This window comes from Centrocercus urophasianus, unplaced genomic scaffold, assembly GCF_019232065.1.
Source record: "Centrocercus urophasianus isolate 14NV4802_14NV808 unplaced genomic scaffold, USGS_Curo_1.0 seq_29, whole genome shotgun sequence".
In the NCBI taxonomy this organism is placed as follows: Eukaryota; Metazoa; Chordata; class Aves; order Galliformes; family Phasianidae; genus Centrocercus; species Centrocercus urophasianus.
The window spans coordinates 6521959-6534625 of NW_024884855.1; the positions used below are offsets into that span (position 1 = coordinate 6521959).

Below are 12667 nucleotides of genomic sequence, written 5' to 3' on the forward strand. Positions count from 1 at the left end.
GGGAGGAAGAGGAAAGTGGAGGGCAGCGTCTTCCACAGGGACTCGTCCATAGTGAACTCTGGAGATTCAAATGATATCATCGGCTTCCAATTGGTGAGTGCCACCCTTCCCTGGCCAGCATGTTCCTTGTGGGGTGGCAAAGGGGCTGGGGCAGGCATCCCACTGGACAGATGTATTGCTTGTTTAATGGCAGCGATTAAAGCTCCGACTGATCTTTTACCCATTCTGCTGTGCCTCCGTGGTGGCCTGCATACCCGCCTTCAGCTCTCTGGAATAGAAATGCCAACAGTGAAGTACAGCCAACATAGACCTAATGCCATCTACTACCCTTCCTATGGGCATGAAACATTTGGTCAAACCATTCGGCCCCAGATGAAAGGTCTTTGGTGTCCTTTTGTCACTTGCTGCCACTGTAATGTCACGTGATTATTACTGAGAGAAAGAAATGATACCAGGCATACTTGATAGAACACATCATTTCTTTCCATCTGAAATGCTTCTTCCCCTTTGTAATTGTCAGTGCGATGCAAACAACAGCAGTGAGTGTGCACTTTATACATTCAGTTCTGGTGTTAATGCTATCCAAGAGTGGTACAAGCTGCATTACATGAACATCATGGCACAGATTCCCTTGGAGACTAAAGAAGAATTGAGTTATTCTGCTGATGACCTTCTACTGACATGTTTTTTTGATGGCCTATCTTGTGACAAAAGGTCAGTGCCAGTTATTTCCAAGTCCATAAGTGTAAGTGTATAGTACAGAGAAATTTAATGTCTGGCGTTTGCTGAATTCCAGCAAGACCCACTTCCACTTCCAAATGAAAGCAAACTTTCACGTATTAAGGAACTTCAGTTACGGTCTTTAGTTTTATTTGTCTTAGTTTCTGCTGTCCACGTTTCAGATAAAACTGGATTAGTTGGACATAATTGTTTTGGACGTAATCAGGTCCACCTGCTTACAATTACTGCAGTGCAATTGCTGTGTGCCCTGGCAGCAGTGAAAACATCCCTCAATGCTGGGGACAACAGCAGAGCTCCCAGGTGCAGCCGTCAGGATAGAATTGCACTTGTACGTGGCTTTGGCAGTTTTCCCACTGTGCAAAGCTGGCTGCACTCAGCAGGCATTGCTGAATCTTTTCTGGAAGCACTTTACTTATGTCTGTGATCACGCAAGTATGTAATATTTTCTTGGAATTACAACGTTTGCTTGAGTGGGAGGGGAGATTCTCAGGAGAAACATGAATGTGCTTGAATCACAAGGGTGTGACGTGGCAGTGGCTGTGGCATCTTTCCTGCAAAGTGAAGGTCTGTGTCCCTATAGACACTAGGCTGTTGGATGAAAAAGGACTCTGCCCTCCACTGCCCCTTTCCTGCTAGCACAGTAATTCTGAGCCACCATTCCCCCCTGAAAGCCTCCAAAACTTTTAATTTCCTGGTGCTGTTAAACCAGGTCATGTTTCTGTGTAGTTTCAAGATATTAAGGAAGGGGGGGGGGGGGGGAGGGAAGGGGAAGCATTTTTAAGAAAAAAGAAAAATCCTATCCTGCTCTGTCTCTGCCAAAGCAACATCCAAACCTGCTGAGTTTCTGCCAGAGACAGTTAAAACTGCAGAGGGGGCAATGTAACAATGTTTGATTTCTCAGGCACTTCACACGTTTCCATCACCCCCTGCATGGCAACTGCTACACCTTCAACAGTGGGGAGAACGGGAAGGTGCTGAGCACCTCCACGGGCGGCAGTGAATACGGTAAGGAGCTGGCAGAGCTGTCAGCGTGCTGCTCGGCAAACTGGATCCTGCTGGAGGGTGACTGATGTGTTGGCTCTAGATGTGCAGCCTGATTGGGGAAGTGCTTGTTTGAACTAGTGCAAACTGTTGCCAGAGAATACAAAGATAATATCATTGCATCACTAATGTTTTCCAATCTGAAATTACTGCTTCCCAGTTATATAACTTCTTAAAGTAATTTCTGCTCCTTCTGAGGAGACGCCGTCTGTTTGTTGTACTCAGGGCTGTGCAGGGCCACCACTTGCTGCCTAGCACAGCAGAGGCATCGCTTGGTTCTTAAACTGCATTTAGGGCCACGTAGTGCACAGCACACCGCTGCCCAGAACAAGTGGGCTCTAGCTCTGGTGTAACGCAGCCCCTGCTTCTCTGTCCTTCAGGGCTGCAGGTTGTTCTGTACATCGACGAAGCAGACTACAACCCTTTCCTGGTGACGTCATCAGGAGCCAAGATCATTGTCCACGACCAAGATGAATATCCCTTCATTGAGGACATTGGCACAGAAATTGAGACAGCGGCGGCCACCTCCATAGGGATGCACTTTGTGAGTGTCCTCAAGGTTCAAGGTGCACGGCACTATTTCCATGATACAGATGTAAATGTGAGCTGTGACGGTGTTCAAACACAGCCACAGCTGGGGAGGCAGCTGGTACCCCATCTGTACAGCTGAAGTGCCCCCAGGAAAATCCTGATAGTACTTTTCTGAGCAAAGTTCTCCTTAGCACAGGTCAAAGGTCAGGTCTTCATAAAGCTGCCGCTCCTAGGGATTTGCTTTGCCCTTCCTTTTCTCTATCTCTGGCTTTCCAGGGTTTTTGTTGTTTTCACTGCAGAGCTCACAGCCACAGCACTGGGCAACCAAACACCCAGTTTGGCTGCAGGGTCAGCAGAGGCTGAGCGGGGCGGTGGCAGCCTGCGTTAGGGCCAGATCTGTGGGATGACCAAACCACAGCAGTCTGGAGGGTGCACGTTTTGTTTTGTTTGGTTTCTTGCTGTCCCAGCTGCAAAGTAAACCTTGGTGGTAGTGGTTCTGCCTTCAGCCCAGATTTCACAGGTTTCCCCAGTGAGCGCAGTGCAGACAGGCACCTGACCCAGGAGGCTCCTTCCCGCATAGAGTAGTGCCATCAGCAGAGCAAGGCATTCCCCTTTCATCTGGATGGGCTGTTAGGGGAGCCTTTTAGCTCTGCCCTTTCATCACTGATAGGTCAAACTGATCAGCCTGCTCTTGTATGCCCCTGGGTGTGCCAGATCAAGATACTCCATGCATTAGAAAAGGCATTAAGGACAGAGCTGATGGTTTTAAAATGTGCAGATAGTTAGGACTGGAAAATGGGCACCAACTGCTTGGTGGAACCGGCAGGGATAAACACTGCCTGAAAACCAGAAAGCAAACAGGAGGCATCAAAATGAGAATGAAAGGAGGCAAACTCTTACCAAACTGTATTTCTGCTATAACTCATACATTGCATGGGAGAAAGTCATTGCAGATGGAGCATCAGTATTTGCTGTGAAAGTTCCCTGGCACGGTACGTTTGGGCTATTGCACACAGCATAAGAAACAAGACTGAACACATCGTGGTAGCTGTGTTCAAAAGATTTGGCGTGAAGATTTGGTCTGATTACATCCTAAAAGTATCGGTTGAAATGGAAGCTGGACTTGGTGTCTGGACCAAAGCAGCAGCCTGCACCTGGAGAGTGTGGTGCTGCAGGGAAACAGAGAGGCAAGTGCAGGGCTGCAGCCAAGCAGTGCTGCAGGGAGTCGGCCCAGCAGGCTGCAGCCAAAATGCTGGCTCAGCCACGTCCCCACATCCAAGGGTGTGAAGGAGGACACAGCAGCCATGTGCCACACACAACACTGCTCTGTAGGCCTGAGCATGGCAAGGGCCTTTTACCAAATGCAGACATCAGTGTCTGGGCTATGGCTCATGTATTTCTGCTGGGTACTAGGACCGCCCTCCCTCTAAAAATATTCCAAGATGTTAGGAATGCAAACAAGGCATTGCTTGGTAGGAGTTTCAGTACTTCAGGTAAATGTTTAGTTTGGAAATTATTTCAGTACCTGAATGAAGTATGCTTTTGCAGGGGTATAAGCCATGACAAAAAGAAAAATCTGTATGAAGAATCTATCATCTGCCAGAGGCATTAGGTTGTCTGTAATACTGAAGTCCCAAATTTCTGTATCCCTGCAAAGAGAGTTTTGAGCATATTTCTAAAAGCAGCAACTTGCAGTGGCATGCCAGGGCTTTCTGTTGCCAGGTCCATGCTTGCAGAGTTAGCATTCCTGCAGTGAGAAAGAGGGGTGATGCTTGGTGCCAGGCGTGGCCTCGGGAACCCGTCGGTCTGCAGTCAGTGCCTCAGATGTAGGCAGCATCTGTCACTTCCTACAGAACGGGTCCTTTAAGGGTTCAGCCACTGATTCAAACTCTGTTTGCAAAGGCAGGTGAATGGATTCTGAAGCATGCATTGTTTCTTGTCATTTCAGGCCACTTTCTTTGCCATAAAGTGGATAATGTCAGCAGAAAGATAGAGGGAATATGGCGCTCGGGGAGGCAAGGGCTGCAGGAAGCAGCAGTGTTACCTGGATCAGGTCTGCTGAATGTGAGGGATCCAAGTCACACGTGAGCACAGCACGTGGCACTGCTGAGCTCTTTTCTCTGGGCAGAGACTGCAGAATAGGGAAAGCTGCGCATTCAACAGAAGAAAGGTCAGAGCAGTTCATGGAAACGGTGCTGAGGGCGACACAAACATTTCACTTGGAGTGATGTTGGAGAGGTGCTGTTGAGCACTGGTGGAGCCTGAAGTGCCGCTCCCCATAGAGCAGGAGCAGCTCAGTGCAGCACAGGGCTGTGAAGCCCTGGGGCCTTCTCCCCAGGATGAGTGGTGTATGGTCCCTCGGACCCTGCAGGGAGAGGAACCCAGTGTGAGGATTTTCTAGAGAAGCCATGCAGTGTTGCAGTGATGCCACCACAGCACCTCTGCAGAGGTGGTGCAGAGAGACACCAGGTAGCCCGGCTAGGGCACTTTTCGGATATGAGCATTACAAATCAGAAACCCTTTTATAATCATTTGAGATGACAGAAAGTAAATATGCTGTTCCAACCTTTCCCATCACTTCAGGTCTTAGAATTCCAATGAACTGCTGCTAAATGCTGTGCATTCTGTGATGCCCAGAACTTGAGATTGTTCTTTTCCTGTTCTCAGACACGGTCCCGCAAGCTGAGCAAACCCTACAGTGATTGCACAGAGACTGGTGCTGATATACCAGTAGAAAATCTCTATAACAAGAGCTACTCCCTCCAGGTAAATCTCTATTGCATTTGTTTTTATCAATTGCTTGAAAACTACCTTCATGAAAAGCTCAACAGTATTCTGTGGTTCAGATCTGAGATTGTTAACAGTACATGCACAGGGTCACTGCTTTTAATCACCAATGTAAAATGCCTCAGCACTTTTTTGAATCCAAGTTTTATTCCTAAGTGGTTGATGTTTGAAGTTCCCTTAGGCACCTTGTTAGATAAAGAGAGAACATGAGCTCATTAGGCAATTTTCAAGCAATGTGAGACTGGAAAATATTGGCCAAGTAAATGTTGCAGCTTAGTAACCCTTGAAGCCAGAAATTGTGACCTTTAGGACTCCAAGAATAACAGATACCATCTAATCAGTATCCAGATAGCAGAATGTTTGTTTGCAGAGTAAGTTTCCACTAATTTTGCATGGTTTCTGTAATTGGGTCTTCTTGGATAGTGTCAGAACAACTGAACAATGATAACTGTATTAGCTGCTGCCTTCTGCAAACCCTGTGTGTAGGCTGGGTTTTTGTTTTATGTGTACTATACCTGAAATCCACTGTGCTGCATTGCCAGGCAGGATCACGCAGACATTATCTAGGTTTTTAATAACAGTTCTTCACCAGAAGTCAAGGCTCAAGTGAGCTGGGATTGGGTAAAAAAGATATCACCCAGAGTTTTAGAAGCAAAGCTCAGATCATGCTTACTCCAACTCATGAAGCAGTTCAGCACTGAACACTGCCTCCAGTTCTCTTTTAACCCTTCCAATTTTTTATTTCCAAATTTGCATCAACACAAATCAGAGTCATGAACATTTCTCACAAGCAAGTCACTCACCCACCACACTGTGATTCCACAGACTGGGTGCCTTTGAAAACCTCCCTGGCCATGGGAAGAACTGCAGGGCTGTGAGGGAAGGGAGCATCTCCCCTTACAATGATTACATTCCTTTTTTTGCACTACATCACAACCTACAGGGCTCCTGCTCTGCTTGTGCTCACTGCTGGCAGAGGCAGAGGTTCCCATTCTGTTGCTGCTGTCAGGAGCGGGGCAAGTTTTTGGGAGCTGGGGGCAGCGCTATACAAGCACAGGGCAGCAGTCTCTATTTCTGAGGCACAGTTTATGTTTTTTCTTCCCAGATTTGCCTACACTCTTGCTTCCAGAAAGCCATGGTAGAGTCCTGTGGCTGTGCCCAGTATGCACAGCCGCTGCCCAATGGGGCGGAGTACTGCAACTACAAGAAGAACCCCAACTGGAGTAAGTGCCAGGTGATGGCCACAGGGGCCACCTGCACCCTGTTAGCCCCATTTCAGCAAAAGATCATTGCTTTTCTTTTCAGCTTTTCACATACCCATCACGTTCCTTTCTTGCAGTGTACTGCTACTACAGATTGCACGAGAAGTTTGTGAAGGAGCAGCTGGGCTGCCAGCAGATCTGTAAGGATGCTTGCAGGTGAGTCCTGCCTGCAGTGAGTCCTGCCGGAGGCAGGAGGTGCGGAGGTGCGTGGGCGCAGGCTCACCACTCACTGTCTGCCTTCCCCTGCAGCTTCAAGGAGTGGGCGCTCACCACCAGCATTGCCCAGTGGCCCTCCATTGCATCTGAGGTCAGTTCCTGTTCTGCACAGTCGTGACAGCTCAGTTTGCTAACAGACCCCAAGGTGGGGTCCGGGGTGTATGTCAGCTGTTAAGCTGGAGTTTGGCTCATGTGCCCGTGGGACAGCTGACTCATCACAGACATCTGTTTCTGGAGTCCAACCTGGTCCCAGGAGGTGTGGAGCTTTTCTAGTGAATCTCTGCACAAGTGCATACAGCCGTAGCACTATTTTCTGTGTTTGTTTCCAGGACTGGATGCTTCGAGTACTCTCCTGGGACAAAGGACAGAAAAACAACAAGAAGCTGAACAAGTAAGTTGCCATTTCTGTTTCTAGCTTGCACCTCAAGCTCAGATACAATCTCAGCAGCCTTAATGATGGCAATTGGGGAAAAAGCTCCCTTAGAGCGGCCCAGCCCTACTGGTCCAACTGGTTATTGGCATAGCTTTTCAGTATGTTTCATGTTATTGTTTTACCAAACCCCCTCTCAGAACGGACCTTGTGAACCTCATGGTGTTCTACAAAGACCTGAATGAACGCTTCATCTCAGAGAACCCTGCCAACACGGTGAGTGGGAGCACGAGGGCTGTGCCACCTTCCTCCTGCAGGCAGGGGGCTGTCAGCTGGCCATGGGGGGGGGGCAGTCCCTGCCCTGCCCTGCCCAGCTTTCCAGGCTGCCCTGAGCAGTGTGGCAGGCGGGGGGGGCTGACTGCAAGCCCTGGGCACAGCACAGCATCCCTGCAGCAGGTGCCCTCTGACTCTGTGCTCTCCTGTCCCCCAGATCGTCATCCTTCTGTCCAACTTTGGCGGGCAGCTGGGCCTGTGGATGAGCTGCTCAGTTGTCTGCGTCATCGAGATCATCGAGGTCTTCTTCATCGACTCGTTCTCCATTGTCATGCGGCGCCAATGGCAGAAAGCAAAGAAGTGGTGGAACCACCGGAAAAGGGACGGGTCGGGCAAACCCCCCGAGGTGGGGGACGTGGAGCAGCAGGGCCACGACAACCCGGCCTGCATCGATGAGGACCTGCCCACCTTCAACACCGCCCTGCGCCTGCCGATGCCGCAGGAGGGCCACCCGCCCAGGACTCCCCCCCCAAACTACAGCACTTTGCGGTTGGAGACCGCCTTCACGGAGCAGCTCCCCGACACGCTGGAGGCTGAGCAGCACTGATGCCCCTTCACCCCTCGTTCAGGTGCCAGGGTTGGAGGTGGATGCCCCTGCCCTGTGTCAGGATGAGAGGTGCACACCCAGCGAGCACTGAAGGGCTGTTGGGTCAGACCCTTATTCAGGGATGGAACTTGCGGTCAGAGCCTCTCTGAGCAAAGCTCAGACACAAAAGCCGAGGGCTTAGAGACATTAGGAACTTCAAACAGCACCAATTCCCCAGTTAATTACTGCAGGAGGTGGTTGGAGCAGGATGCAGCACTGAGCCAGGAGGACTTGCCTTAGCAACCAGCTTCATGCACCCCATCATTTGTGGACAGGAGTTACTCCATAGTAGAAGATTGATGCCACACTGACTATCAACACTAATTGCTCTCTGCTGTGTGGCTTTACTTGGGGGAAAAACCCCAGGCTTTCAGGAATGCAGGAAGGGGAAAGACAAAGGTTTGGAAAGAGCACAGGGTGGATAGGAGGAAGGTTCTCGAGGTGGATTTTGATTAGGATCCTGATTCCAAAGGTGTTATTCTGGGAGGAAAACTCAGGACGGTCACAGATGTGCGTGCAGAGCAAATTACTCATAGCTTGAGTCGGAGGACCTCAGTCTCCCCAAAATAATCACCCGAAAAGGGCATGAAATCAAATTCAGATTGCAGTAATGAATGGGGTATCCCGCAAGCTTCTTCCAGCTAACATGGTTTGAGGCACTCGTTACACACAGCCTTAGAGCAGCTGCTGGCACTGCCTGGGCTCTGTGTGTGCCCTGCTCGGGGCACAGCGATGGGCTGCAGCTTCTCCTCCCTGGCCTGTAGCTGCCTTCCTGTGGGCTCCTGCCTGACTCCTGCTCCTGCAGTGTCTGCTGCAGCCCATCCTCACTGCCTGCAGCTGTTGGCTGCCGTGGTATTGAGTAGTGAATGTGCAAGTGTGCATGCATGTGTGTGTACAGGAGTCCCTCTCTTGCTTTTTCTCTCTAGATGAACTTATTTTATATAGGAAAGGGAGAGTCCAGAATGGTTCTTTCATGTGCAATAAAATATATTTTAACTGGATTATTTAAATAGCTGATAAACTAAAAAAAATAAAGATATATTTTTGAATAAATGCTTCCTACTTTTTTTTGAGGTTGTGTTTCATGCAGGGAGCAGGGGCAGCTCTGCCCTGACCACGCTGTGCTGCTGTCTCACTGCCCTCAGTGTGAACAGCTTCTTCCTTACATCCAAGGGTCTTCTGCACTCCTTGTGGTGCCACCAACGTGGCTGTGTAGCATCGACAGGGTGGATGGTACCTGAGAGTCCCCTTTCATGCGGTGGGCCACAAACAGGTTTGAGGGTTGAATGCCTCATTAATGTAAATGGCCGGGGCTGGGGAAAGGCATCTCTGGCACGTGCCTATGGGAAAGGCCTTCGGGCTCAGCCCCCACCTGTGACACAGCAGGAACAGGTGTGCATTGCCTTTCTTATTCACCTTTAATTTTTTCAGGACATGAACTTACTCATCCTGACCCAGAAAAGTGTAATGAAATGGTGCCAGAGCAGATAACAGCCACAGTGTGGTACTTTGACCCATACGGAGCACAGCCCCGTTACCCCACCGCCTGCAGGGCACTGCGACTGAGCCCTGAGCACCTCCTGGTTAAGAACAGGGATGCTACACACAGCACAGAGAGCACAGAGTGAGGGCACCCGGCCAGGGCAGCTGGACCACAGCAATGGGCAAGGGATATGGATACGAACATGGATATTGGACAGGGGATATGGGACACCAGACATGGGATAGGGGACATGGATTTGGACATGGATATGGGACGAGAGACACGGGATGGGAGACATGGATGTGGACACGGACACTGACACAGGACTTGAGACAGGAGATGAGGGGCACAAACGTGAGCAAGGGACAGCAGACATGGGACACAGACACGGGACATGGGACATAGATACAGGACACGGATGCGGATGTAGGGCACGGGCATGGGGCATGCTCTGTCCCACCCGGCGCTCCGGGCACCACGGCATGGGCACGGTTGCTGGCCGGCACTGCGCTGTGCCGCGCGGAGCACCACGGAATGCAGCGCGGCGAGTTCCTTGCTAATGCGGCGCTTCCCCTGGCTCACGCTGAGATCATGCTTCAGCTCAGAGCTGAGCTGGGACTCGCTCTGCTCCCAGCCTGCTTGCAACACAGCTGGAGCTGCAAACGTGAAAACAGCCCTGCTCCGGGCCCACGGATGGTGTGTTCGGGCGTTCTGTCCTGTCCTGCACCACGGTCTGTGTGTTGGCGCCCTCCAGTCAATCCGTGAAACCCAAATCAGACCTGAGGATTTCCAGCTGGCTGTGGAAGCCCAGCCTCATGCAGCATCCCGAGACATGACCATTCCTCTGCGTCTTTGTCCTCGTTCTTTTCCCCAGGTATACTCCCAGAGATGGAAAAATGTCCTCATTCACTCATTAACTCACCTGAAACTAAGAGCACGCTGCGGTCCCAGCGGAAGATGCAATCGCTGTGAAGCACGGCTAAAGCCCGCTGCCGCTTGGAGTCACCATGAATCACAGTGTTTTCATAGGGCAATATTGCTACAGTTCTTCCTCTGTTATATTTTAAGACCTTCTCACCCAAGTTTACATAACCAATCCTGAAAGGTACAACGAGTTCCTTGAGATAATTGAGGCGAGCAATCATCCCTCGGTCTCCTTCTCGTTATAAAAGTTCATTGGTCACAAAATATTTTACATGTTGTCCCCAGAGCATGGGAAGGGATCATAAAGCAGTGCCCTGGGGCCCTCCGCAGCACTCCCCCTCTATAGCATAGTATTATGGGCTGTACCTCAGCTGCGCCGCGCAGTCGCGACCAAGTTAATTTTTCTGCTGAAGTTTTATGGCAGAAAAAGCAAATCAGTGCATCTAATTCCACATCACATTGCCACCCTTGACAAATCCTTGTCTGAGTTTTAAGGCACAAAGATGTGTGCAGCCGTGGGTTGAGGTTCATTCACCGATCAGTCTGCAGCTGAAATAAGGTTTGCCCCCTCTCACGTTCTGAATCAAACAGCATGGTTGGAACTCCCCAAACCAGGGGTTGTGCATGGAAAGGGTGTGCACGGAAACCACACCACAACCCTGGCAGTGACCCCAGTGCCCCATCACCTTATCAACCCCTCGCCCTATCTCCCCATCACCTCTCTGCCCCATCACAGCACCTCCCCCACCATTGCCACCCTCCTGCCCCTCGGTGCAGCACAGCACGGTGTACTGGGACAGCCGGCCAGCCCCGCGGGCAGCGATCCGGCTGTAAACCTCACCAGGCTCCATTTTACTGCCTGATCTTTGTAACGCAAACAGAGATTAGTTAAAAGGTTTTATACGCAGTGATTGCCCGTGTAACAGCTCGGCAGGTTGGATGCTCAGTATCTTTTGACTGCAACTTTACGGGCTGAAACTAAATTACTCGCTGTCTTATTTTGTTTAGTAATGGCGTTGTTTCTGAAAGGGCACCTGATAAAACAAGCAATTAAAGTGCCGAATTAGCCTCTTTGCACCATGTATAGGAACAGGGGATGCCATTTCTGCGGGTCAGCGAGGGACACGAGGGTGAGGGCAGTGCGGGCAGTGCTGCCTTCCTGGTCCCATTGGCACATGGCTGGAAGTGACCAATGCAGAATTGAGCAGTGTTGCACAGCAACCCGCAGCTCCTGTCTGCTGCCCCCAAGCAGCCCCTGTGCCGAGCACCGGCGGCGCTGTGCCAAGCTGGGGGGTGTGTGCAGCCTGGGGCCACTCAAACGAATGCGCAGTAACAAACCACAGCACCTGCAGCATTCCCTGGTTGCTTTCCCATCCCCTTGCCAGAGGTCACAGTGGGAGGTTAGTGTACCCGGGGTGCAGCGCTGTGACCCCATCCAATGGCCCCAGAGGTGGCACAATGGGCACAATGGGCACAGTAGAACCAGGGAACCCTGTGGAGTTGCACCACCCCCTATGCAGGGCAGTGCTCAGCCAGGAGCAGCATAGCATGACGTGGATGATGGAGGCAGTTACAGACTTTTGTGCCTTGTCCGTGGCTGAGATGGGTCTCACCTTGGGGGGGTTCCCTTTCATGTGGAACCATTCCAGATGCTCCAATTCAAGCTCTGGTGAGAGCAGCTCTGCACTTCTTTATTCCTACCTCAACCTAGAAGCCACCCCAGACCCTTTGCAATCTTCTTTACACCATTATCATTCCAACATTTTCACCTTCCCAGACACAGCCAAGGCCAGCTGATGCTTCCAGCACGGATTGTCCCCGGATCCCATTTCCCAGCTGTGTTTAGCAGCCACCAGCAGTGCATCACGCCCTGCCACACAGAGCAGGAGCACAATGCCATGGCGTGGGGGCACTGCTGCCTGCCTCCCAGCTGTGTTTTTAGCAGCAGGTTTCTGCTTATGAAGTAAACTTTCTTGGGAAGCAAGCGGGAGACACGACAGCAGGCTGAGCAAAACTCAAGGTCACCTCCACTGCTGACTGTGTTCAAACCATGGAACAAACACAGCCTGCTCTGTGCTCAGCATAAGGGCTGCCAGTGCTGCTAGCAGATGTTGTTTTGTGGGGAGATCAGCTGCAATAGAAGGGCGATTATTTTGACAAGATGGATGTTATAGGCCAGGTGAATGCTGGTGTTCACTACCAAACCTGTTCGTTCTGGCTTCACCTGAAAACACTGCTTAAATACGATCCTGCATTCCACGTCTGACCTCACGGCAGGAGGTGTTCTTGTGCAATTTAGAAATAAAAATCCCTTTTGTTCCCAAACAGCAAGCGGGGGGACATTTGGGAAGGTCTGACCAAGTTCTGATCGAACACAGAGCTATGGTTACTTT

General features: G+C 50.7%; 1 protein-coding gene across 1 annotated transcript in view; it reads left to right on the forward strand.

The window, feature by feature from the left end:
- Positions 1-8920, forward strand: part of SCNN1G (sodium channel epithelial 1 subunit gamma) — a 119265-nt gene extending 110345 nt beyond the window's left edge. The window contains exons 2-12 of the mRNA XM_042828171.1: positions 6-93; positions 521-714; positions 1643-1746; positions 2163-2326; positions 4981-5079; positions 6206-6323; positions 6440-6518; positions 6612-6669; positions 6908-6969; positions 7149-7224; positions 7439-8920. Of these exons, the coding sequence (XP_042684105.1) occupies positions 6-93; positions 521-714; positions 1643-1746; positions 2163-2326; positions 4981-5079; positions 6206-6323; positions 6440-6518; positions 6612-6669; positions 6908-6969; positions 7149-7224; positions 7439-7828 (1432 nt within the window). The 3' untranslated portion in view covers positions 7829-8920. The remainder of the gene's footprint in view (positions 1-5; positions 94-520; positions 715-1642; positions 1747-2162; positions 2327-4980; positions 5080-6205; positions 6324-6439; positions 6519-6611; positions 6670-6907; positions 6970-7148; positions 7225-7438) is intronic.
- The last annotated feature ends 3747 nt before the right edge of the window (positions 8921-12667 follow it).